The following is a 25,451-nucleotide window of genomic DNA, read 5'->3' as shown; positions in this document are numbered from 1 at the left end:
CAGGCGGTGCCGCCGCGGGTGTTCGCTGCCCTTGCTCACTGTCGCTGCTTTTCTCAGGTGTCGCGGCCGGTGGTGACAGAGCAGCTGCGTTCTGGCCGATAAAAGAGTAACGAAGAGGAGGACGGAGAGAGAGAGCCTTTGGAGGCTGCCTGGCACCTGGGCGGGGGACGCTGCAGGGAACCCCTCAGGAGAAGAGGAAGAGAATAGTGGCAGTGAGGGAGAGGAAGGACTGAGAGGCAGAGCTGGAGCTGGTGAAGAAGAGAGATTTGTTTCGGGCGTTGCCAGGGCAGGTCCTTGCCAGCAGCGAGCAGCGGCAGAGCCTGGTTATTGCGGGGGGGGTGGTACAGCTCTCACGGCCGCTCTGCAGCACCAAGAGCAAAGGAGCTGGGGGAAAGAGTAAGTTACAGAGCTGCAGTTCCCCTTCTGTGCCCCCCCCGAGTCTCGCTGCAGTGCTTGCTGGGCTGCAGGGCTTGCTGCTGCCGCTGCGGTAACCTTCCCGCCGGCGAGCAGGACCTGCTGCTGCCCAAGAGCTGTCTGCTGCCAGCCCTGCCCTTCGTGACGAGGCAGCATCCAGCAGGACCTGCTCTGCTCCCGGCGCTGACTCCCTGCGGCACTGCTGCGCTCCCCTCCCCGGCATGGTTTAATCGGTGCCTGCTAAGGTGAACTGCTGGCGTCTGTAGGGTGCTGGCTGCAGGGTAGCTGCTGTCCCAGGCACAAGCAGGTTGTTCTTTCATAGCACCATAGGCTTGTTATGGTTGGAAGAGCCCTCTAAGATCATTGAACCCAACCCACCACCACCATGGCCACATGGTTCTTGGACACCTCCAGGGACAGGGACTCCAGCCCCTCCCTGGGCAGCCTGTTCCAATCCCTGACCACTCTTGCAGCAAAGAAGTTTTTCCTCATCTCCAACCTAAACCTCCTCTGGCACAATTTCAGGTCATTTTCCCTCATTCTGTCAGTTGTTACTAGAGAGAAGGGAACCAACCCCTGCCTGGCTTCAGCCTCCTTTCAGGGAGCTGTCCAGAGCAAAGAGGTCTCCTCTCAGCATCCTCCAGACTAAACACCCCCAGCTCCCTCCTTGTCAGCCCTGTTCTCCAGACCCTTCACTGGCTTTGTTTCCTTTCTGTGATGGTTTGGGTGTTCCTTGTCCCACACACTTAAGAACATCACCCAGACTAGACTCAGCTGAGCTGGAAATTAGAATGAAGCTTTGTATGTACAGCTCAGCACAAGATCCAAGCAGAAATTTACAGCTACAGACAGAAATGGGCAAGTTAAAAAAGTAAGACAGAAACACAACAGCCCTCCCAAAAAACAGTCCCCAGGAGGAGCTCCCAACCACCCTTCTACCTCCTCTCCACCCCTCTACCTTATCCCAGACTTTGCCTTATGTTCAAGGTGAGTTTGGAGAGTTGGCCAGGGGGGTTAGGAAGCAGAGGGATGAGTTAGACAGCAGGATAGGGAGAGAAGTGCAGGCAGCCAGAGCCAGAGGGCATCTCTCTTATCTCTATTTATGTTCTTGTTCTTTCCATCTCAGCAAGCCTAGGAGTGCAGCAGCCATCACCTTTGTTTCCTTTTCACAGCCTAGCATCTAATTCTGCTCACCAGACTATCCCAGCTGGGCTCACACTGGCACACCTTCTCTTTCAGTAACCCCAATAAAGATTGCCCCATACCAAATATGGGCCCATGCCAAAGGCCTTTCTTGTTACTGGGTGCTGAGTGCTGCTCTGGGCCCTGCTGCTGCTCAGCAGAGCAGGCAGGGCAGGTGTCACAGCCAGGTGTGGCTTTGCTGCTTGCAGGTGACACATCTGCACTAAGGCAAGTTCTGACATTTCAGCCCATTTCACAAGTCTATGATCCTTCATCTTGAGACCCCTAGTGCAATTTCTTGCCTGTCCAGCTGTCTGTCCTTCACCCTCTGTGTCTTTGTCTGTTTCCTGGAGTGAAACAGCTTCTCACACAGCTGTCTGGCTCCAGCAGAGGAAGGTGAAACCTGACAAGGGGATGCAGAAGTCATAGAATGGTCTGGGTTGGAAGGGACCTCCAAAGCTCATCCAGTCCAAACCCCCTGCAGTCAGCAGCAACATCCTCACCTGGATCAGGTTGCCCAGAGCCTTGTCAAGCCTCACTTGAATATCTCCAGGGATGGGGCCTCGACCACCTCCCTGGGCAACCTACCACTGGCCTCATGGTGCAGAACCTGTTCCTGACATCCAGTCTAAATCTGCTCTGCTCTAGTTTGAGTCCTCAGCAAAGAGCTGACCTGCAGCCCAGTTCTGGAGATCTGGCTGCAGGCCCCTTTGTGCTGTTAGGTTGTTAAGTGTCCTCCTTTTCTTTCCTGTGCCACGTCTGCCTCCTGCTCCTGGTTTCTTGATTGCTTTCCTGCACTTCCAGACTGCAGCTCCTGGCAGGGAACTCTTCCTGCTTAATCCTCTGAAGGTTATTGTCTGAGGGGCAGGTCAGCAGCCTGGACTTGCTAAAGCAGCAGCACAGTGGGATGGCAGGGAAGGAGCAGTGCAGCTGTTCCTGATTGCCTCACACACAACCAGGTGCTTTGTAGCCAGCTTCTGCTGCGTCTCTGGCTTGTCCCAGTGGAGTGCTGTGACAACAGGGCAGCCAAACAGGACACCTTTGCCTCTTGCTCTCTGGAATGAGATGAAGGCTGCTTGCTTGCTTGCTTTTAGACTGCAGTTCTGGTTTGGCACGTAAGGATTTCCCTGCAGAAAGCTGTGGAGTCTTTGGCAGAGGTCTCCGCGCACAGGGAAGGTCTCTGGCTGCACCCTGTGGGTTCTGTGCTCCTCAGTATGGTCTGAAATCAGTTTGTAGACACAGAGCTGGCAGAGAACCAGCTGTGTGTGTGCAACATGAGTGCTGAGTGAACTGCACTGCACAGCTGTGCCAGTCACTGCTCAGGTAGTGACCCTTCTGTATTGCTTTCCAGCTGTGTTAAAGTGACACTTCAGTGCGAGCTGCCTGGCACCTGTCCCTGGGCATGTGGCAGCTGTGGCTGCTGCCTGGGCTCACCCTCTGCCAAGCAGTGCTCCTCAGCTTCCTCGTGTACCCCAAGGCTTCTTGCCCAGCCAGTTCAAGTTTCCTCCTTGGGGGCTCACTGTTGCTCTTCTCTCATCTTACCTCCGTCTTGTCAGCAAGGCAGATTTGGTCCCTCCTGCATCATCTCCCTGTGCCCCCACTCAGACTCTGTCACCTGTTCTTGCCCCCTGCTCTCATGCAGCCTCAGTTGAACCTTTTTCCTTCCTTTATTTGATTGCTCATTTGGTTCCCATCTCTTGTCCCAGCATCCCAGCTGGTACCCAGCTACTTAACCACCTGGGCTCCTCATGCCTTGTCCACCAGCACACTCCCTTCTCCTCCCCTGCTGGCTTCTTCCAGAGCTGCCTATTTTCTCTTGCCACTTCACCCCCCTGCAGTGCTGATTTCACCAGGTGCTATGCTGTGATCTACTCTTCTCTCTCTCTTCTTTAGCTTCTCTTCCCTTTACACTTGAGTCAGATGGTGTCCAGAAAACCATTCTCCAGCTCTCAGTCCTGTGGTGACCTGCAACTATCACCTGGGGAAGGTCTGGCTGCCCTGTAAGGCCAGGATGGAGTGTGCCAGTCTGACCTGGGGGCACACAGCCTGGGAGAAGCTGCTAGGTGCCTAGGAGGGCAGACAGCTCAGCACAGCACAGGGCTGAAGCAGCAGTGATCAGCTGTGGTTTGTAGCCAAAGTCCTTCTGAAGCTGGGCTGCATTAGCTCTGCAGGAGGTTCTCAGATGACTGGGAAGTGCTTTGGCTTTGCCAGCCTGTTTAAAAGGTGATCCTGTGCTGTGAGTGCTTGAGCAGAACCCATCTCACTGTGTGGCTGAGATGAGGATGTGCCTGTGAGTGACTGCTGCTGCCCAGACAGCAAATGAATCCAGGGAATGACTCCTGAAGCTGAGAAGCAAAGTTTAGCCTCAGCATCCTGATCCCAGGGCTTGTCTGGGATCCCCATGTCATACTGGGAAGCCACTGGGCTGGGCTGGGTGACATGCCAGAGGAGGCTGTGCTGTGCTCAGCACTCATCAGGTGCCAGAGGAGGCTGTGCTGTGCTCAGCCCTCATCAGGTGCCAGAGGAGGCTGTGCTGTGCTCAGCACTCATCAGGTGCCTTGCAAACAGTTCTGAGCTGCACTGGGGGCTTTGTTCTCACCTGCCCTGGAGGGCAGCTCTGCTGCTCTCAGGGTTGGGAGTTTGTCACATTTCTGGCCCAGAACATTTTACAGGTCCTTGTTATTGTGCCAGAATTGATTCTGACTTTCCAGAGTTTGGGTTCTGTCCCTGGTGCTTGGTCTCTTGATATGGTTGCAGCTTTTTTAGTCCCTGTCCTAGAGTGGATCCTGTGTTTCCTGATCACCCAACAGCCCTTCCACATACAGAGCTGTTGGAGTCAGTCCAGAGGAGACCACAAAGGTGATGCCAGGGCTGGAGCAGCTCTGCTGTGAGCACAGGTTGAGGGAGCTGGGGGTGTGCAGCCTGCAGAGGAGAAGGCTCCAGGGGGACCTTAGAGCTGCTGCCAGTGCCTGAAGGGGTCCTGCAGGAAGACTGCAGAGAGACTTTTGCTGAGGGTGTCTGGAGACAGAACAAGGGGGAATGGTTTGGAGGTGAGGCACAGCAGGGTTAGACTGCAGCTGAGGAAGAAGTTCCTCAGACTCTGGAACAGGTTGCCCAGAGAAGACATTGATGCCTCCCCCCTGGAGGTGTTCAGAACCAGGTTGGACAGGGCCCTGAGCAGCCAGGTGTAGCTGGGAGGTGTCCCTGCCAGGTTGGACAGGGCCCTGAGCAGCCAGGTGTAGCTGGGAGGTGTCCCTGCCAGGTTGGACAGGGCCCTGAGCAGCCAGGTGTAGCTGGGAAGTGGGGAGGTTGGAGTGGATGCTCTCTAGTGCTCCTCCCAACCTAAGCCATTCTGTGTCCCACCTTGACTTTATTCATCCTGCCCAGAGAGGACCAAGCCAAGTGACCCACCCCAGCAGGGCTTTGTGGCCCCTGCTAGCTTGCTGTGTGGAGCTGTGCTAGGACCTGCCTGGGTGATCCAGCCAGAGCAGGGCTTAAACAAAGACATCTGCTCAGTGAGCTTTGGTTGTTTCTCTCCTTCTTTCCTTCTTTTCTCCACTTCTTAGAGCAGAGCCCTGCAGCCCAGGCTCCCCAGCAGCTCCCTGCTGCAGGAGCTCTGTGCCCATACCCTGATCCTGGGTGCCACTGAGCTCTGGTCAGGGCTGAGATGCCTCTCTTCTCCCGCAAGAAGAAGCCCAGCGAGGATGCTCGGAAGCGCCTCGAGTACCAGATGTGCCTGGTAAGCAGTGCTGAGCCCTCCTCTGCCCCCTGCGTGCCAGGGCGCTTGTGGTGAGGCCACCCCTCAGACCTGGGCTTCAGGTTTGGGCCCCTCACTCCAAGAAGGACATTGAGGGGCTAGAGTGGGTCCAGAAAAGAGCAACAAAGGTGGGGAAGGGTCTGCAGAACAGGGCTGGGGAGGAGCAGCTGAGGGAGCTGGGGGTGTGCAGTGTGGAGAAGGGGAGGCTGAGGGAGCCCTCATTGCTCTCTGCAGCTACATGGAAGAAGGTTGAGGCTGGATGTTGTTAGGAAGTTGTTGTCAGAGAGAGTGATTGGCATTGGAATGGGCTGCCCAGGGAGGTGGTGGAGTCTGTGTGCCTGGAGGTGTTGCAGCCAAGCCTGGCTGGGGCACTTAGTGCCATGGTCTGGTTGCTTGGGCAGGGCTGGGTGCTAGGTGGGGCTGGCTGAGCTTGGAGCTCTCTTCAGCCTGATGGTTCTATGATTCTCTTCTCTTCTCTCTCCAGGCTAAGGCAGCTGGTGCTGATGATGTTCTGGACATATCCAAGTGTGAGCTCTCAGAGGTAAGCTCTCTACAGCCTCAACCACCTCCCTGTGCAGCCTGTGCCAGCCTCTCCACACCCTCCCTGTGCACAACTCCCTCCTCATGTCCAACCTAACCCTGCCCTGCTCCAGTTCCAAACCATTGCCCTCAGCCTGTCCCCACAGGCCCTTCTGAACAGTCCCTCCCCAGCCTGCCTGCAGCCCCCCTTCAAATACTGAACTGCAGCTCTAAGGTCTCCCTGCAGCCTTCTCTTCTCCAGGCTGAACAGCCCCAGCTCTCCCAGCCTGTGCTTGTAGGAGAGGTGCTGGTACCCTGGGCCAAACCCAGCAGTCTCCAGTCTCAGCTCAGTTGCCCTTGCAGCTCCTTGTTGCCACTTTGCAGTGGGGGCTGTGGGGGTGCTGGCAGGGTCTGACAGGGCTGTGTTCTGATTGTTTTTTAGGTTCCTTATGGGGCCTTTGCAACCTGCAAAGTCTTGCAGAAGAAGGTAAGGTGGCAGCCAGCAATGCTGAGCTCCAGCTGCTGGTTGAAGTGGCAGAGTCTGTGTTGCTCTCTGTGTGCTGCTGGAGAGGGAGGTTGCTTGTAGTGGATGTGACCACTCCTGAGGTGCTCCCCAGGGAGCAATCTGGGGAGGACTAAGCCCCTCCAAAGGGCTACCTCCAGCCATGGGAGATGGGGTGATGGTTGCTGTCTTAGCCCACCAGGTGCTCCTCGTGTAAGATGCTAGCTCCTTGCTTAGCTCTTGTGTTAATTGTTTGCCCAAGTCTCTTAATTACTGTGGTATTTTAGGTGCTGAAGCTCTTGTGCAGCCTCAGCAGCTGTGCTTGTTGTGGGCAGCAGCAGCAGCTCCTGTGTTCATGCTTCCATGGGATGTTTGCTCCTGCTGCAGTGGGATGTTTCCTCCTCAGGTGCTGATTCTTCATACAAATAACCTGACCTCTTTAGTGCCCAAGTCCTGCAGCCTGCTGAGTCTCATCACTCTGAAGGTAATTGTGATCCCTGCAGCCTCTTCTCCTCGCTGCACTAAAACACAGAGGCTCAAAGCAACCCCTCCTGCCTGCCTGTGTGGAGCCTGCCCTTGCTGGGCTCCCCTCCCATGCTGACAGCCAGCAGCCGCTGAGCAGTTTGCAGATCATCATCGACAGTCCCAGCGCTTGTTTGTCCTCTGCACAACCCCACACTGCCCCCTCAGCAGCCCCAGCCAGGGCTGGGTGTGTTACAGGGGAGGTTCACCTCTCTTCTGCTTGGGTGGGTTGTTTGCAGTCAGAGAATGGGTTGGGTTGGAAGGGACCTTAAAGATCATCGAGCTGAGACCCTCTTCCCACGGGCAGGGACACCTCTCACCAGCACAGCTTGCTCAAGGCCTCATCCAATCTGGTGCTGAACACCTTCAGGGAGGTTGTGGAGCACAGAAGCACCCAATGTGATCTTTGATCACATTGGGTGCTTCTGTGCTCCACAACCTCCCTGGGAAACCTGTGCCAGTGTCTCACCCCCCTTAACCTGTGCCAGTGTCTCACCCCCCTTAACCTGTGCCAGTGTCTCACCACCCTCAACCTGTGCCAGTCTCTCCCCACCCTCACTCTCAACAATCTCTTCATCCTCTCCACTCTCACTCTCCCCTCTCCCAGCTCAAAGCCATTGTCCCTCATCCTGGCACTTCCAGCCCTTGTCCAAAGTCCCTGCCCAGCTCTCCTGCAGCCCCTTCAGGTATTGGAAGGCTGCTCTGAGGTCTCCCCTGCAGCCTTCTGTTTTGCAGGCTTCACAGCCCCAACTCCCCCAGCCTGTCCCCACAGGGGAGCTTCTCCAGCTCTCTGATCAGATTCATGGCCTCCTCTGGATCTGTTTTAACAAGTCCATGTCCTTCTTGTGCTGGGGGTTCCAGAGCTGGACACAGCACTGCAGGTGTGCTCTCAGCAGAGCAGAGGGGCAGAATCTCCTCCCCCTCAGCTGGAATGTGGATGAAGCTGGTGCTGGGTGCCTGTGTCAGAGGCTGTGGATGTTCATATGAAGGCTGAGGACTTTCAGCTCCACCAGCTTCATGCTCTGCCTCCTCTCCACAGGAGGCAGAGTCATTCCAGCAGCAACTCTCTCCCCAGGGAGGAAGGTCTCCAGGGATAGTCCTGCCCTGTGCCAGCACTGGTGCTGGAGTGCTTCACTGGCCTGCAGAAAATGGCTTTCTTGTGCCAGGCTGGCTCCATGGAGGTGGTTTATGCAGCTGGCTCATCCAGTTTTGTGGATCAGCTGCCTTGGTGTCACTGTTCTCCCTGCAGTTTTGTTGGTTGGTTGCTGTACAGAGGCTTGAGACTGCAAACGAGCACCAAGAACGAAGTGCCTGTGTCTGCTTGAAATCTGAAGCTGCTTTTCAAAGCCCCTTGGGAAGGGAAGCATTGCTCATTGCTAGAGGATTGCTGACCTTCCATTCTTGCACCATGACTTCTTTTCCCAACCTTGTCTGAGGACCCCATCTGCTCTTCCAGGTTCTAGACCTGCATGACAACCAGCTGGCATCGCTCCCTGCCGACATTGGCCAGCTGGCAGCTCTTCAGGTAAAGGATCTGCAGTGCAGGGCTCACTGCTGCTTGCCTCCCAGCTGACCACAGCTTAAGTGGTGGTGCTCATGTTAGATCACCCAGCCTGGTGCAGGAGAAGAGCAAAAGTGCAGGCAGTGCTGAGTGATGCAGTCCCAGCTGGGTGCAGGAGAAGTGCAGGCAGTGCTGAGTGATGCAGCCCCAGCTGGGTGCAGGAGAAGTGCAGGCAGTGCTGAGTGATGCAGCCCCAGCTGGGTGCAGAAGTGCAGGCAGTGCTGAGTAATGCAGTCCCAGCTGGGTGCAGGAGAAGAGCAGAAGTGCAGGCAGTGCTGAGTAATGCAGTCCCAGCTGGGTGCAGGAGAAGAGCAGAAGTGCAGGCAGTGCTGAGTGATGCAGTCCCAGATGGGTGCAGGAGAAGTGCAGGCAGTGCTGAGTGATGCAGCCCCAGCTGGGTGCAGAAGTGCAGGCAGTGCTGAGTGATGCAGCCCCAGCTGGGTGCAGGAGAAGTGCAGGCAGTGCTGAGTGATGCAGCCCCAGCTGGGTACAGAAGTGCAGGCAGTGCTGAGTAATGCAGTCCCAGCTGGGTGCAGGAGAAGAGCAGAAGTGCAGGCAGTGCTGAGTGATGCAGTCCCAGCTGGGTGCAGAAGTGCAGGCAGTGCTGAGTGATGCAGCCCCAGCTGGGTGCAGAAGTGCAGGCAGTGCTGAGTAATGCAGTCCCAGATGGGTGCAGGAGAAGTGCAGGCAGTGCTGAATGATGCAGCCCCAGCTGGGTGCAGGAGAAGTGCAGGCAGTGCTGAGTGATGCAGCCCCAGCTGGGTGCAGAAGTGCAGGCAGTGCTGAGTGATGCAGCCCCAGCTGGGTGCAGGAGAAGTGCAGGCAGTGCTGAGTGATGCAGCCCCAGCTGGGTGCAGGGGCTGCCAGTCCAGGCAGCTCACTCTGCCAAGCAACTGCTATGAGCAAGCTGAGCTGCAGCTCCCAGTCCCAGTGGTTTCCCAAAATCCTGAGGTTTTTCCACCCTCTGGTGTGGTTGTGCTGAGAGCTCAGTGCAGCCTGTCACAGTGCAGCCTGTCACAGTGCATGCTGAAGGTGTCCTCTGCTCAGGGTGCAGCTTTAGGTCCAGGCAGTGTGGGTGCTGGGTTGGGGGAGCCCTGCCCTGGAGGGAAGGACATTCTGCCTCCCAGTCCCTGCATCTGTTGGCTGTGCAGAGGGTTTGTCACTGCGTGTGGTGGCTAGATCACACCACAGCCTGGCAGAGGTTGGAGAGGACCTCCAGAGATCATCCAGTCTAAGCCCCAGAGCAGGCTCCCCTAAGGCTGGCCACACAGGAACATGTCCAGGTGGCTCCTCCAGAGCAGGAGACTCCACAGCCTCTCTGTGCAGCCTGCTCCAGGCTCCAGCACCCTCACACTGACAAAGTTTGCCCTCCTGTTCCCCTGGCACCTCCTCTGGTCCAGCTTGCCCCCAGTGCCCCTTGTGCTGCCCTTGGCCACCCCTGGGCAGATCCTGGCTGCAGCCTCCCCACACTGCCCTGCACATCTTCAGCACAGCACTGAGGGCAGCCCTCAGGCTCCTCTGCTGCCAGCTCCCAGCCCCAGCTCCCCCAGCCTGGCCTCACAGGAGATGTTCACTGCCTGCAGCAGCTTTGGCTCTGGGCTGGACTCTCTCAAGCAGTTCCCTGAGGCCCTTCTTGAACTGGCTGCAGCTGTACCCTGTGTGCAGGGCTTCTGGAAAATAACAGTTTTAACCCCTAAAGTATTGTCTAGAGCCAATTCCAAGTTACCTTTCTGAGCCTGAAAGCAGTCCCAAGAGCACAGATGTGCAGAAGAAGCTGAGACTTGCTTGGAGCACATCTTGAATCTCACTTTCTGTTAATACTTTAGGTCCTAAACCTTGAAGGGAATCTTTTAGCATCCCTCCCAGCATCCATAGGAGACCTTGCCCAGCTCCAGCTGCTCAACGTGAAAGGTAAGGGACATCTTCCTCACTGCTCTGGGTTGTGTGGAGCTGCTTTAGTCCTTATCCCTTTCAACCACAGCAAGCTGGAAGCGATTCCGACAAGTTCCCTGAGTGGAAGTGACTCCTACAAGTTCCCTGAGTGGAAGTGACTCCTACAAGTTCCCTGAGCTGCTCCACAGCAAATGGCCAAGCTGCCAAGTCTTGACCCAAGAGCCGTGAGCGGAACCGCTCTGCCCAGCAGCTCAGCTGGTGGCTCTTAGGGCAGCCTTGCTTCAGGTGATGTCTGCAGCCAGCTCGTTGCCTTTTCCCAAAGGAGAAGGCTGTTGGGGTCGTTGTGCCCCAGCTCAGCAGCTGAAAGCTCCCTTGTGTGCCTGCGTGTGGGCAGCAGTCCACGGCTCAGCTGCCTCCTCCCTGCTGAGAGGGCTGGGGCAGGTCTTCCTCCTGGAGACCCAGCGGGAGCTATGAGCATGGTGTGTGCCCTGCAGGAGGGGACAGGGTTTGTGCCCCTCTGGCTGGGGGCTTTGACCAGCCTAAGGAAGGTGTCTGTGCAGACTCAGGTGTAAGAAGAGTGGTAGGGCCTTTGGCAGCAGATATGCCCATTTTGCAGGTAGGGCAGTGCCATGAGCTTGGGAGGCTTTGTTCCAGGCAGCTGTTGGTGACGTGGGGCAGAAATGGAGAGTGAGGAAGTGCAGCTCAGCTCCTTGCCCTGCCTGGCTGCAGCAGCTGGCTGCTCACCTTAGGTGTGTGATGCCACACTCATCCCCTTCCTCCCTTCTCTGGGAAGAAGACTCTGTTCTGGATCTTCTCCTGACAAAGAGCACAGACGCAGCCTGTAGCAGTCACCAAAGACAGAGAGCCACTGCTGGGACCTGTGTGCCATTGGCTCTTGATCTCCATTGGCCTTGCTGGGCACCCACAGCCCTTTGGAGCGCTCCTCTGACCCGTGCCCAGCCCCACCAGTGCACCAAGCGTGGCTGCGTGTGGCAGCAAACCAACCTGCCTGGGTCCTGCTTGGCCCGGTGCAGCTAAAGGGCTTCTGTCGGCAGGGACCGGGCTGAGGGAGCTGCCTGGCACCAGGAGCGGCTGGCACAGCTAAAGGGCTTCTGTCCGCAGGGACGGGGCTGAGGGAGCTGCCTGGCACCGGGAGCCGCTGGCACAGCTCAAGGGCTTCTGTCCGCAGGGACCGGGCTGAGGGAGCTGCCTGGCACCGGAAGCGGCCAGCCCGGTGCCAATCGGTTTCTGTCCGCAGGGACCGGGCTGAGGGAGCTGCCTGGCACCGGGAGCGGCCAGCCCGGTGCTAATCGGTTTCTGTCCGCAGGGACCGGGCTGAGGGAGCTGCCTGGCACCGGGAGCGGCTGGCACAGCTAAAGGGCTTCTGTCGGCAGGGACCGGGCTGAGGGAGCTGCCTGGCACCGGGAGCCGCTGGCACAGCTCAAGGGCTTCTCTCGGCAGGGACCGGGCTGAGGGAGCTGCCTGGCACTGGGAGCGGCTGGCACAGCTAAACGGTTTCTGTCCGCAGGGACGGGACTGAGGGAGCTGCCTGGCACCGGGAGCGGCTGGCACAGCTAAAGGGCTTCTGTCGGCAGGGACCGGGCTGAGGGAGCTGCCTGGCACCGTGAGCGGCTGGCACAGCTAAAGGGCTTCTGTCCGCAGGGACCGGGCTGAGGGAGCTGCCTGGCACCGTGAGCGGCTGGCACAGCTAAAGGTCTTCTGTCCGCAGGGACCGGGCTGAGGGAGCTGCCTGGCACCGTGAGCGGCTGGCGCAGCTAAACGGTTTCTGTCCGCAGGGAACGGGCTGAGGGAGCTGCCTGGCACCGTGAGCGGCTGGCGCAGCCTGCGCGCCCTGGACGTCAGCGGGAACGCGGTGCGGGCACTGCCGCGGCAGCTGGCACACCTCCGCACGCTGCAGGTACACCGCAGCCAGCCCTGCCCTGCCCCTGCCAGCCTCCTTCCCTTCCTGCCTCCTCAGCACCCTAATAAAGGCAGCAGAGGAGGGAAATGTGTAGGGCTTGGGCAGGACGCGGGGTGGGGATGGTGAGGAGGATGTAGGTGAGCAAACAGAGCCACGGTGTGGGTTGGGTGGGGAGGGACCTGAAGGATCCGTGGGCAAGGGCACCTCCTGCCAGCACAGCTTGCTCAAGGCTTCATCCAGCCTGGTGCTGAACACCTCCAGGGAGGTTGTGGAGCACAGAAGCACCCAACGTGATCTTTGATCACGTTGGGTGCTTCTGTGCTCCACAACCTCCCTGGGCAACCTGTGCCAGTGTCTCAGCACCCTCACCTTGTGCCAGTGTCTCACCACCCTCAACCTGTGCCAGCCTCTCACCACCCTCACTCTTCTCCACTCTCCATCTCTCCCAGCTCAGAGCCATTGTCCCTCGTCTTGTCACCCCCAGCCCTTGTCCACACTCCCTCCCCAGCTCTCCTGCAGCCCCTTCAGGCACTTCAAGGCTGCTCTGAGGTCTCCCTGCAGCCTTCTCCTCTCCAGGCTGACCAGCCCCAACTCTCCCGGCCTGATCCCCTAGGGGAGGTTCTGCAGCCCTCTGTCATCTTTGTGCTTCCATCATTCCATGTGATGAGCTTTCATACACACCTGCCAGCTTTGATCTTTTCTGAGCACTGTTTTGTCCTGGCTTGGTCATGACAAAATCACTGCCAAGAGAGTGATGCATCCAGACCTGTGCTGCAGCATCCAGACCTGTGCTGCAGCATCCACAACCTCTGCTCAGGCTGCCTGTGCCACTTTGCAGCAGGGCTGATTCTGGGAGGGGATGCTCCTGCTGAGGGTTTGGATTCATCAGCATCCCCCCCCCCAGAGCTCTCTGGCTCCGTGGGGGGCACAAAATGAGCCAGCATTAGGATCTGTATGGATCTGTGACCTGCTGGCTGCCAACCTTGGCAGTGCTGAGCTGTGCAAGTGGCAGGCAGCAGGGCTGATGTTGGGCACCAGCGTGGAGGATGTGAATCCATGTTCTCCAGCCTCAAACTCTCACCAGGCTTCACCTCTCTGATGGGCAGTGCCTGAGGTGAAGGATCTGTGCAGCTTTGCTCCCTGTTGTTGCTGAGGTGGCTCCTTTCTGGGCCTTCCTCCATGCCCTTCTCTACAGGAGGCACCATCAGGTCCTTTTGGTGGCCACGGTAGGACCAGATAGCAAATGGTCCTTCCACCTGTTCTTACTGGTGCCCCTCCTCTCTCCATGGCCCTTGTGCCACCCTCCCTCCTGGGCACCAGGCTGCAGCATACAGCCACAAAGGTGATTAAGGGAGTGGAACATCTCTCTTATGAGGAGAGAATGAGGGAGTTGGGATTTGGAGAGGAGACTGAGAGGTGACCTCATCAATGTTGATAAAGATCATAGAATCAAGGTGGGAAGAGAGCTCCAAGCTCCTCCAGCCCAACCTAGCACCCAGCCCTGCCCAACCAACCAGACCATGGCACTAAGTGCCCCAGCCAGGCTTGGCTGCAACACCTCCAGCCACACAGACTCCACCACCTCCCTGGGCAGCCCATTCCAATGCCAATCACTCTCTCTGACAACAACTTCCTAACAACATCCAGCCTAGACCTGCCCTGGCACAGCTTCAGACTCTGTCCCCTTCTTCTCTTGCTGCTTGCCTGGCAGCAGAGCCCAACCCCACCTGGCTACAGCCTCCCTGCAGGCAGCTGCAGGCAGCAATCAGCTCTGCCCTGAGCCTCCTCTGCTGCAGGCTGCACCCCCCCAGCTCCCTCAGCCTCTCCTCACAGGGCTCTGCTCCAGGCCCCTCCCCAGCCTTGCTGCCCTTCTCCAAACACCTTCCAGCACCTCAACATCTCTCTGCAGTGGAGGAGCCCAGAACTGGACACAGCACTCCAGGGGTGGCCTGAGCAGTGCTGAGCACAGGGGCACAAGAACCTCCCTTGTCCTGCTGCCCACACTGCTCCTGAGCCAGCCCAGGATGCCATTGGCTCTGCTGCCCACCTGGGCACTGCTGCCTCCTCTGCAGCTCCTATCTACCAGTACCCCCAGGTCCCTTTTTTCCTGGCTGCTCTCAGCCTCTCTGTCCCCAGCCTGTAGTGCTGCTTGGGGTTGTTGTGGCCAAAGTGCAGAACCCTGCCCTTGGCCTTGTTCAGTCTCATCCCCTTGGCCTCTGCCCACCCATGCAGCCTGGCCAGGTCCCTCTGCAGGGCTCTGCTACCCTCCAACAGTTCCACAGCTGCTCCTAGCTTGGTGTCATCTGCAAACTTACTGATGCTGGACTCAATCTCCTGGTCCAGATCATCAATAAAGATGTTGAACAGGACTGGGCCCAGCACTGATCCTTGGGGAACACCACCAGTGCCAGCTGCCAACTGGATATGGCAGGGTGAGTGCCAGAGGCTGGAGCCAGGCTCTGCTGGGTGATGCCAATGGCAGCACAAGAGGCACTGCTGGAAGCTGAGGCAGAGGAAGTTCCTTGGAAACATAAGGAGGAATTTTTGCCCTGTGAGGGTGCCAGAGCCTGGCATAGGCTGCCCAGGGGGGGCTGTAGAGTCTCCCTCTCTGGAGAGATTCAGAGCCTGCCTGGATGTGTTGCTGTGTGACCTGCTCTGGGTGCTGCTGCCCATGCAGGACTGGCTGAGCTTTGGAGGTCCCTTCCAGCCCCTGGCACTCTGTGATTTAGCAGAACCTGTCTGGAAGTGAGGAATGCTTTGCCCTCTGGTGCTGAAGCACAGAGCAGACTCATCCCCACCAGGGAGCTGCTCCACTGAAGGACCAGCTTAGGAGCTCCCATATCAGAGAGTGTGGAGTCCCTTCTGCAAGGAGTCAGACACTCAGCAGCAATTCCCTCTCAGAACCAAGGGCAGCCAGAAGCTGCCACTCCACAGGTGAAGCTGTGGGGGAGCTGCAAGGCTCCCTGCAGTTGGACTCTGGCTGGGCCACCACAGTAACCTGCAGCTCTCTGTGTTCTCTCTTGGAGACGCTGACCCTGGACGCTGCTTCCATGACCTACCCTGCGCCCGAGATCTGCAGTGCAGGCACCGAGGCCATCCAGCAGTTCCTCTGCAGAGGTGAGCACCAAGAGTCTGGGCATGGCAGTGGCACCCTGGGGGGCTGTGCTCTGCCCTGCCTGGCTGCTGGGCTGTGTTCACAGATGGCTCTCATGAGGGACAGACGTTGGCTTGGCTCTGCTTGGGCTGGCTGCTGCAGGCTGGGCAGGGAGTGCTGCGTCCTCGCTGGCAGGCAGCAGCACAGGAGCCTCTCCTTGGGACTTACTGCTTGCTGCCTCTCTGAAGTGTGTCAGACCAACAGAGCAGCTGAGCCAGGGCCTGAGTGTGTAAGAGTCATGGAATGGGTTGGGTTGGAAGGGACCTCAAAGGTCAACAGTACCAAGACCCTGCCTTGGGCAGGGATACGTCCCAACAGCACAGCTTGCTCAAGGCCTCATCCAGACAGGTCCTGAGCACCTCCAGGGAGGTTGTGGAGCACAGAAGCACCCAACGTGATCTTTGATCACGTTGGGTGCTTCTGTGCTCCACAACCTCCCTGGGAAACCTGTGCCAGTGTCTCACCACCCTCAACCTGTGCCAGTCTCTCACCACCCTCAACCTATGCCAGTCTCTCCCCACCCTCTCTCTCAACAACCTCTTCCTCCTCAGCTCCACTCTCCCCTCTCCCAGCTCCAAGCCATTGTCCCTCATCCTGCCACTCCCAGCCCTTCTCCAGAGTCCCTTCCCAGCTCTCCTGCAGCCCCTTCAGGCTGCTCTGAGGTCTCCCTGTAGCCTTCTCCAGGCTGCACAGCCCCAGCTCTCCCAGCCTGTCCCCACAGCAGAGCTTCTCCAGCCCTCTGATCACTTCCATGGCCTCCTCTGGCTCCTCTCCAGCAGCTCCAGGTCCTTCTTGTGCTGGGTTCCCAAGCTGGAGGCAGTGCTGCAGGTGAGGGCTGAGCAGAGCAGATTGGAGGGGCAGAATCCCCTCCCTGTGCTGCTGCTCTCCCTGCTCTGCCTGCAGCCAGCACACAGCTGGCTCTGGGCTGCCAGGGACCAGTGCTGGCTGCTGGGCACTTGGGCACCAACTGACACCCTCAAGGCCTTCTCCTGCAGGCTGCTCTCAACTCCTTGCATCTCTCTGTTTCTTTTTTCCCCTTGTTTGCACTTTTTCCAGTGGGAGGCTTAGGCATTGTCCAGCTCCTTGCTCTGGGACAAGAAGACAAACTCAGAAGCCACTCAGGGTCCTTTTTACCCTCATGGGGGCTGCAGGCTGATGGTTTGCAGTGAGAAAGATTAAACCAGATGGAAAGCTCAAACCAAGAGAAGGTCCTGTGAGTTTGTCAGGGCTGAGTTTAATGCAGAGGGTTTAATGCTTTGTGCAGAGGAAATGTCTTGGCAGACTGGGTGCAGACCCCTGACATAAAAGGGCAGTCAGAACTCATTTGCAGCCCTGCAGCCTGTGAAGGAAATGTTTCTATGTGAGCAGGTTAGCTTTGGGCAGCTTCCTGGTGGGAATGAGGTGGCACTGCCTGCTCCTGCAGCTCCTTGTGGTGAAGCCTGGGTGAGCTGAAGGAGAGCCTTTGGGTGCTCCTCTCTGTGTGGGCAGGGGGAGCACAGGTTGAAGCCAGCCCTCAGCTGTGCCCACTGGAAAAGGACCTGGGGGTGTTGGTCAACAGCCAGCTGAGCCAGGGTGTGCCCAGGTGGCCAAGAAGGCCACCAGCATCCTGGCCTGGATCAGCAAGAGTGTCAGCAGCAGGAGCAGGGCAGTGATTGTCCCCTTGTGAAGCCACACCTTGAATCCTGGGTTCAGTTTTGGGTCTCTCACTCCAAGAAGGACGTGGAGGGGCTGGAGCAGGTCCTGAGAAAGGCAACAAAGCTGGGGAAGGGTCTGGAGAACAGGGCTGGGCAGGGGCTGGGAGTGTTTAGTGTGGAGGAGTCTGAGGGGAGACCTCATTGCTGTCTGCAGCTCCCTGAGAGGAGGCTGGAGGTGTGGATGTCGATCTCTTCTCCCATGGCACAAGTGACAGGACAAGAGGAAATGGGCTCAGGTTGCAGCAGGAGAGGTGCAGGCTGGACATGAGAAGGAACTTCTGGACTGCAAGTTTGTCAGGCACTGTGACAGACTCCCTAAGGCTGTGTCCCCATCCCTGGAGGGGTTCCAGAGCTGTGCAGCTGTGGTGCTGTGGGCCATGGTTTAGAGGTGACCTGGCAGTGGTTGAGTTTGATGACCTGAAAGTTCTCTTCCAGCCAAACAGGTTCCCTGATTCTGTGCTGCCAAGGAGGCTTTTAAGCACCAGTTCTTGTTCTGTGTCTGATGCCTTCCAGAGTGTGGCATTGTCTACTACCCCCCCTCACAGTACCTGCTGCCTGCACAGGAGGCTGATGGAGGAGGAACCTCTGTGGATGAGGTGGACAAGACAGTGCAGAAGTACTTGGAGGAGGAGAGCCAGTGGCAGGTGAGGCCCCACTGCCTGTGAGGCTGTGTGAAGAGGTGGTGCTGGACTTGTCTCTCCACTCCATCTGTGGAGCACTCAACATATCACCTCTCACCACCTCCCCCAGCTCGGGGAGGGACTGAGAGAGCAGGAGTGGCCAGAAGCAGGCACAGCAGCGTGGGCATGGGTGGCTCATCTGGGCATGGTGGTGCCATTGCTGCCTGCTGGGGCACACAGCACAGAGCTGTCTGCAGCCTTGGGAGCACACAAGGGGTGGGGTGGGATGAGGTGGGATAAGGTGGGATAGGATGGGATGGGATGCCTTATGAGGAGAGGCTGAGGGCCCTGTGGCTGCTTAGTCTGGAGAAGAGAAGACTGAGAGGGGATTGGATCAATGTCTGTAACTCTCTGAGGGCTGGGGGTCAGGAGGGGGGGACAGGCTCTGCTCACAGCTGCCTGGGACAGGACAAGCAGCAATGGATGGAAGCTGCAGCACAGGAGGTTCCAGCTCAACACAAGGGGAACTTCTTGCCTGGAAGGGTCCCAGAGCCTGGCACAGGCTGCCCAGAGAGGCTGTGGAGTCTCCTTCTGTGGAGCCTTTCCAGGCCTGTCTGGATGTGTTCCTGTGTGCCCTGAGCTGGATTGTGTGGTCCTGCTCTGGCAGGGGACTTGGACTGGATGAGCTCTTTGGTTGCCTTCCAGCCCCTGACACCTGTGGCCCTGTGCCATGAGCTCAGTGTGACACAGTGTGTGCAGCATGGTGGCAGATTCCTGGGGGGTGGCAGCACACTGCAGAAGCCCCTCAGGGTTCCAGCCCTCCCTGGGTTTGTGACTCTGCTGAGCTCTGCTAACCCCTGTGCTGTTTGGTGAACAGGGAGGAGATTTCTTTGGCCCTGGAGACACAGGAATGGGGGCAAGGGGGTGGAATTTGTGGCTCTGTTAATGTTCTTGTGCCTTTGGGTGATGTCTTCACTCAGGGATGTGGGTTAATGACACCCACAAACATCTGCTCCTGCTAGTAAATGTCTTCTGCTGTTGCTTATTTTCAGGACAGATTCTTGGATTATGAGAAGAGGAAGGTAAGGATGAAGGCTGCAAACCCTCTGTCTGCAGGACACAGCACTTTCCCCTCCTTGTTTTCCCTCCCTTTAGCCACTTCTCAGCCCAACCTGAATGTTCTCAGAACCCAGTTCTTGCAGACCTGCCCTCTCCACACTGAGCTGCTCACTCCTCACTGCAGAAGACAAGTGGGAGGTGAGGGATCTGTGGCTGACTCCTCTGTCTCACACAGCCTCAGCTGCTCTCCTGAGCAAGTGGCTCCAGGAAGGGCTGAGAGCTGGGCTGGTTCAGCCTGCAGAGGAGAAGGCTGAGGGCAGACCTTGTTGCCATGGAGCAGGCCAGGCAGGGTGGCTGCCAGCAGGATGCAGGCTCCCTTTGCACAAGCATGGAGAGGACAAGGGCAGATGGGGACAAGCTCCTGCTGGGGCCATTCCCATTGGGCTCCAGAAGGAAATGTTTGCCCATGGGCACAGTCAGAGGCTGGAACCATTGCCCAGGGGCAGCAGTGGAGTCCCTGCCCTGGGCAGTTGAGGACTCCTCTTGCCAGGGTGCTGGGGCAGCTCACTGCAGCTCATTGCAGCTCTGCTGTGACCCAGAGAGGTTGGAGCAGATGATCCTTGGGGTCCCTTCCAGCCTGCCTGCAGAGCTGGGTCTGGGCCTTGCACACTCAGTGCCTGTTTTGTGCTCTCCCTGTGTTTCCCACAGGAGGTGTGAGCAGTCCATGCACAGAGTGCTCAGTACACCCTGCACAAACCCCAGCCCCTCTGGGACTCTGCCTTGGTCCTCTGGCTCACAGTGCCACTGTCCCTGCTCACTCCTTGTCCCTGTCCTCGGTTCTCCTCACCTGGCTGCACTTTTAGTTTGGTCTTTGTCCCTTCCCCCATGCAAGGCTCTCTCAGAAACTCCTGTTCACCTCTTCCCCTGGCTGAAGCTGCTTGTAGCTGGCTCCTGCTTTCACTCTGTTGTCTTAAGGCAGGGAAATCCTTCTGGAGCTGAACACAGCCTTAGTTTTGGGCTTCCTCGGGGTCTTGACATTGGCTGTCCCTGGTACATGGGTTGGTGTCCAGGGACTTTGGCTGCCTAACTTTGAGATGGGTTTGGAGACTTCCATAAGGAGAGCAGCAGCTTCTTTTGTGTCCCTATGGAGAGAACATTGCCAGCCTTAGCCAAGCCAAGGGCACTGCTGTGCCTTGGGGTTTGCCACATTCTCACAGAACACTCAGGTTGGCAAAGCCCTCAGGACCACCAAGCCCAGCCCATGTCCCTGCTCTGCCAGGTGCACCCCAAAGCATAGCCCCAGGCACCACATCCAAACGACTTTTAAACACACCCAGGGGTGGTGACTCCAGCACCTCCCTGGGCAGCTCATGCCAGTGCAGGGAAAAGATTGTCCCTCATGCCCAGTCTGAACCTACCCAGTCACACTTGAGGCCATTCCCTCCTGTTCTGTCACTAACTCCCTGTGAGCAGAGCCCAGCAGCAGCCTCTGCACAGCCTCCTTTCAGGTAGCTGCAGGCAGCAATGAGCTCTGCCCTCAGCCTCCTCTGTTTCACACCAACCATCCCCAGCTCCCTCAGTCTCTCCTCACAGGATTTCTTCTCCAGGCCCTCCTCTGGACTCACTCCAGCACCTCCACAGCTCTCTTGTATTAAGGTGCCCCAAACTGAGCACAGCACTCGAGCTGTGGTCTCACCAGAGCAGAGCCCAAGGGGACAATTCCCTCCCTGCTCCTGCTGGACACAGCACTTCTGATGCCAGCCAGGCTGCCTTTGGCTTTCTCTGCCCCCTGGGCACTGCTGGCTCAGATTGAGTTGCTTGCTCATTACAAGCCCCAGGTCCCTTTCAGCTCTTCTGTGCTTGCTTGGGAAGCAGCAGAGCCACCACTCTGCTGATCTCTGCCTTTCACCTTTCTTGCTCCTCTCAGGAAAAGAAGCTGCAGGAGAAGCTGGAGTTCGAGCGACGCCTGGACATGGGGCAGAGGGAGCACGCCCTGCTCCTTCAGCAGCTCAGCAGCCAGAAGGATGAGATCCTGCAGACAGTCAGAGAGGTAGGGCTCCTCTGGGCAGGCCCCAGACAAGGCCCTGCCTTGCCTAGGCTGAACACCTCCTTGCTTTGGGCTAGGACCAGCTGAAGCTGGAGGAGGGCCTGACAAGGCACCAGCGCTGCTTGGAGGAGGAGCGCCTGAAGCTGCTGCAGCAGTTGAAGCAGGCAGAGCAAGGCATCACCAGCAGGATCCAGAAGCTGCTAGAAGACAACCAGAGGTAGAAGCCCCAAAGTGTCCTGCAGTGTTCCTCTGTCCCTCAGGTGCTTTTGTCCCATTCTGAGGGGCTTGGTTTTGCCCTGTCCGAGCTGGTACAGGATTTGTGCCTGCAGGAGGTGCTTCAGCTCTCCAACTGCCCAAGTCCCACTTAAGGAAGGGGAATGTAACACCTTAAAACCTGAGTTTCATGTTTGAATCCCTCATGGAAGGTGCATATTTGGAGGGCCCACTGGCTAGATCTGCTGGCTCTCCTGCTGGCATGGAGCTGAGCCCAGGTTAGCAGCCTGCTTGGAGCTGCTGTTGCAGCTAACCTGGGGTCAGCTCCATCCCAGCAGAAGCACTGAAGCCATTTCCTGCCCTCCAGCAGTAGGGTGTCCTGCTCAGCTCGATGAAAGCTCCCTGGTTTGTTTGTTTATCTTCTGTTTGTTTGGTTTTTAGGCAAAAACAGAGTTCAGACATTCTGAAATCCCTGGAGGATGAGAGGTGAGTCTCCTTGACAGAAGCTCTCCAGCAAACCTGAGCAGGTCTGGGCCCTTCCTTTCAGAGCCACCACTTGAGTCAGGGGAGGTTCATCTCACCCACAGCTGGTTGTGGTGGCTGGACTAGATGTGGTTGCTCTTACTCAGGCTGCCAAACCCAAGGAGGTTCAACCTTTTGCATCTCTGAGTGGTCCTAGCTAAGGAGTTTGGGAACTCTATTCCACTGTCAAGGACCAAGAGAAGTCTTACACTTGTTGGCAAGCAAGGAACTGATGGAGATGAGCCAATAATGTGTACAGGTTGGGGCACTGAAAGCAATGCTGCTGTTCAGCCACCACTCTGAGCTAGCTCTGCCACCAAAAGTGGTTGTCCCCAGCTGTCCCCTGCCTGTATGCTGTCTGCTCTGCTCTGCTCTGGGGAGACCTCACCTGCAGTGCTGTGTCCAGCTCTGGGACCCCCAGCACAACAGAAACACTGAGTGAGTCCAGAGAGGGCCACCAAGATGCTCAGAGGGCTGGAGAAGCTCCCCTGTGGGGCCAGGCTGGGAGAGTTGGGGCTGTGCAGCCTGCAGAAGAGAAGGCTCCAGGGAGACCTTAGAGCAGCACTTCAATATCTACAGGCAGGCTGAGGAGGGACTGTTCAGAAGGGCCTGTGGGGATAGGCTGGGGACAATGGTTTGGAAGTGGAGCAGGACAGAGTTAGGTTGGACATCAGGAGGGAGTTGTGCACAGTGAGGGTGGGGAGAGACTGGCACAGGCTGCACAGAGATGTGATTGCAGCCCCATCCCTGGAGATATTCAAGATCAGCTTTGCTGGGCAGCCTGCTCTGGTTGGAGGTGTCCCTGCTGCCTGCAGGGGGTTGGACAAGATGAGCTTTGAGAGTCCCTTCCAGTCTGTCCCTTCAGTCAGTAAACTGGAGTGGGACACTGACCTGGCTGAAGGGATCCCTTTGCATGTCAGTTTTCCAGCCATGCCAGTTCCTGACCTGGTCAGTCACTCTGTGTTTGTGCTGGTGCCAGGCCAGGGAGGTGTGGGGGCAGATCAGGCTGCTGCTTTCAGAGATGCTGCTCCTTTAGGTCAGCCTTGAAGTGCTGATCAAGCCTCAAGAGGAAGGAAAGAAAGGAAGTGGCAATGTTTGGGGGGAGCAGGTTGCAGAGGTTCATGGAATCACAGCAACACCCAGGTTGGCACAGCCCCTCAGGAGCTCCAAGTCCAACCTAGAGCCCTGCTCTACAAGACTCACCTTAAACCACAGCCCCAAGCACCACATCCAAACCACCCTGAAACACAGCCAGGCTGGGGGACTCCAGCACCTCCCTGGGCAGCTCATTCCAGTCCCTGACCACTCTCTCCAGGAAAAACTTCTTCCTAATGTCCAATCTAAACCTCCCCAGGCTCAGCTTGAGGCCATTTCCCCTTGTTCTGTCTGCAGTTCCCTGTGAGCAGAGCCCAGCAGCAGCCTCTGCACAATGTCCCTGCAGGCAGCAATGAGCTCTGCCCTCAGCCTCCTCTGTTTCACACTGCCCATCCCCAGCTCCTTCAGCCTCTCCTCATCAGATTTATGCTCCAGCCCCTTCACAGCTTCCTTGCCCTCCTCTGGACCTGCTCCAGCACCTCCACAGCTCTCTTATATTGCAGTGCCCAAAACTGATTGTGGTACTCGAGCTCACCAGAGCTTGAGCCTCACCAGAGCAGAGTCCAAGGGCACAATCCCCTCCCTGCTCCTGCTGGACACAGCATTTTTAACCCAAGCCAGGATGCCTTTGGCCTTCTTGGCCACCTGGGCACACTGCTGGCTCCTGTTCAGCTCCTGTCTCTTACAACCCCCAGGTCCCTCTCTGCCAGCAGCTCTCCAGCCACACAGCCCCAGGCCTGTAGCATTGCTTGGGGTAGTTGTGAGCCAAGTGCAGGGTCAGAGGGCTCAGCTCCCCACTCTGAAGCACTCATCCCCATGCTTTGGAGCGAAGTCTGTGCTGTCTGCCACAGCCCAAGGAACTGCTGAGGCATCCATGCCCGTGCTGAGCACCTGGCGAGTGGGTGGCAGGGAGCATCTGCTGAGCCTGCAGGCTGCGAGCTGGGCGGGTGGAGGAGCAGTGCTGCGCCCGCAGGGGCGGCTGATGCGCAGCTGTGTGCCCGGCAGGATGCGCATGGAGCAGCTGATGGCGATCACGCAGGAGGAGGCCGAGCAGCTGCGCAGGAGGGAGGTGGCAGGTGAGTGCCGGCAGTGCGGGGGGCAGGGGGGCCCTGCTGGAAGGTGCCAGCAGCGTCTCCTCTGGCTTGGTGCCGCGGGGCAGAGCTGCAGGGGTGGCACTGCACCATGTGCCAGGGCTGATCCTCTGCTTCCACCTGCAGCTTGCTGCTGGTTCTCTGTCAGGTGCAAGCTGTGCTCCTGTGTGTAGCAACAGCATGGCATGGAACCCCAGCATGGTGCAGGCTGGAAGGGACCTCTGGGCACATCCAGTCCAAGCTCCTGCTCCAGCAGGGCACCCACAGCAGCTTGCCCAGGAGCACAATGGCCAAGGGGAGGTTGGAAGCTCTGCAGAGCAGGAGACTCCAGAACCTCCCTGGGCAGCCTGCTCCAGGCTCCAGCACCCTCACACCAAATAAGTTTCTCCTCCTGTTCAGATGCAACCTCCTGGGTTCCACTCTGTGCCCACTGCCCTTGTCCTGTCCCTGGGCACCACTGACAAGAGTCTGGCCCCAGTCTCTTGCCCCCCACCTTTTTGAGCACTGCTCAGCTGCCCTCTGGGGCTGCTCTTCTGCAGGCTCTCAGCCCCAGGGCTCTCAGCCTTTGCTCCTCACAGAGATGCTCCTGGCCCCTCAGCATCTCAGTACCCTCTGCTGGGCTCTCTCCAGCAGTTCCCTCACTCTCCTGAACTGGGGAGCCCAGGAGTGGGCTCAGTACAGTAGAAGTGGCCTCACCAGGACACACAAGGGGGTTGTGAGGCTGGATGTGAGCACACAAAGTCCTCCAGAGGTACCAAACAGATGTCACAGGTTGATGAGGCAGGTGTGTGTAGAACAAGGGTGGTTCTGTGGAGCCTTTTGTGCTGATGACCACAAAGAGCTGTGCTGGGGCTGCAGGGGGAGCAGTGGTGCTGTCACCCCACGGCTGGGTGCTTACTGCTGGGGGAATGGGCAGAGCTGCAGCCCACCTGAGGGTTGGCAGGCAGTGCCTGGGCTCCTCTGGGAGCTGAGGAGATGCAAGCACAGGCAGGGTGGGCTTTGCTCAGTTGGTTTCCCAGTCCACAGCTACAGTTCCTGCAGCTGAAGGAGTCTGCTCTGGAGTGAATCAGAGAATGGTTTGGGTTGGAAGGGAGCTCAAAGCTCAGCCAGTGCCAACCTCCTGCCATAGGCAGGGACACCTCCCACTAGAGGTGGGTCTAGACTAGAACAGGTCACTCAAGGCCTCATCCAACCTGGTGCTGAACACCTCCAGGGAGGTTGTGGAGCACAGAAGCACCCAATGTGATCTTTGATCACATTGGGTGCTTCTGTGCTCCACAACCTCCCTGGGAAACCTGTGCCAGTGTCTCAGCACCCTCAACCTGTGCCAGTGTCTCAGCACCCTCAACCTGTGCCAGTCTCTCACCACCCTCACTGCAAACAGCTTCTTCCTCACATCCAGTTTCAATCTCCCCTCTTCCAGCACAAACCCATTCCTCCTCCTCCTCCTCTCATTCCCAGGCTTGTGTCTGGGCTGCACTCACCCTGCAGGCTCCTGTGGAGCTTTGCATCAGCCCAGACCCCCAGGGCCTGTTCCTCAGGGCTGCTCTCAGCCATTCCCCACCCAGCCTGGAGCTGTGCTTGGGACTGCACCCACCCAGCTGCAGGAGCTGGAATGGGGAAAGTAAGGGCAGGTTGGAGGTGAGGGGAAGGACCTCGGCTGGGGGGGGTGCAGCAGCAGTGGT

At 57.8% G+C, this 25,451-nt stretch overlaps 1 protein-coding gene across 4 annotated transcripts in view; it reads left to right on the top strand.

Annotated features, from left to right (window-relative positions):
- The window catches only part of LRSAM1 (leucine rich repeat and sterile alpha motif containing 1), a 37,052-nt gene that overhangs the window by 560 nt on the left and 11,041 nt on the right, over positions 1-25,451 (top strand). For 3 of the 4 annotated variants that reach the window (XM_064170875.1, XM_064170874.1, XM_064170871.1), the window contains exons 2-16: positions 58-396; positions 5,163-5,335; positions 5,838-5,894; positions 6,315-6,359; positions 6,781-6,858; positions 8,353-8,421; positions 10,284-10,368; positions 12,147-12,268; positions 15,298-15,388; positions 17,633-17,763; positions 18,792-18,821; positions 20,726-20,848; positions 20,923-21,062; positions 21,500-21,544; positions 23,681-23,751. In XM_064170875.1, the coding sequence (XP_064026945.1) occupies positions 5,264-5,335; positions 5,838-5,894; positions 6,315-6,359; positions 6,781-6,858; positions 8,353-8,421; positions 10,284-10,368; positions 12,147-12,268; positions 15,298-15,388; positions 17,633-17,763; positions 18,792-18,821; positions 20,726-20,848; positions 20,923-21,062; positions 21,500-21,544; positions 23,681-23,751 (1,159 nt within the window). In that variant the 5' untranslated portion in view covers positions 58-396; positions 5,163-5,263. The remainder of the gene's footprint in view (positions 1-57; positions 397-5,162; positions 5,336-5,837; positions 5,895-6,314; positions 6,360-6,780; positions 6,859-8,352; positions 8,422-10,283; positions 10,369-12,146; positions 12,269-15,297; positions 15,389-17,632; positions 17,764-18,791; positions 18,822-20,725; positions 20,849-20,922; positions 21,063-21,499; positions 21,545-23,680; positions 23,752-25,451) is intronic. The other variant, XM_064170873.1, reaches the window with a different exon arrangement.

The sequence above is a fragment of the Pogoniulus pusillus genome, chromosome 35 (assembly GCF_015220805.1).
Source record: "Pogoniulus pusillus isolate bPogPus1 chromosome 35, bPogPus1.pri, whole genome shotgun sequence".
In the NCBI taxonomy this organism is placed as follows: domain Eukaryota; kingdom Metazoa; phylum Chordata; class Aves; order Piciformes; family Lybiidae; genus Pogoniulus; species Pogoniulus pusillus.
The sequence above is the reverse complement of the archived record's forward strand: the minus strand, read 5'-3'. Positions and strand labels throughout refer to the sequence as shown.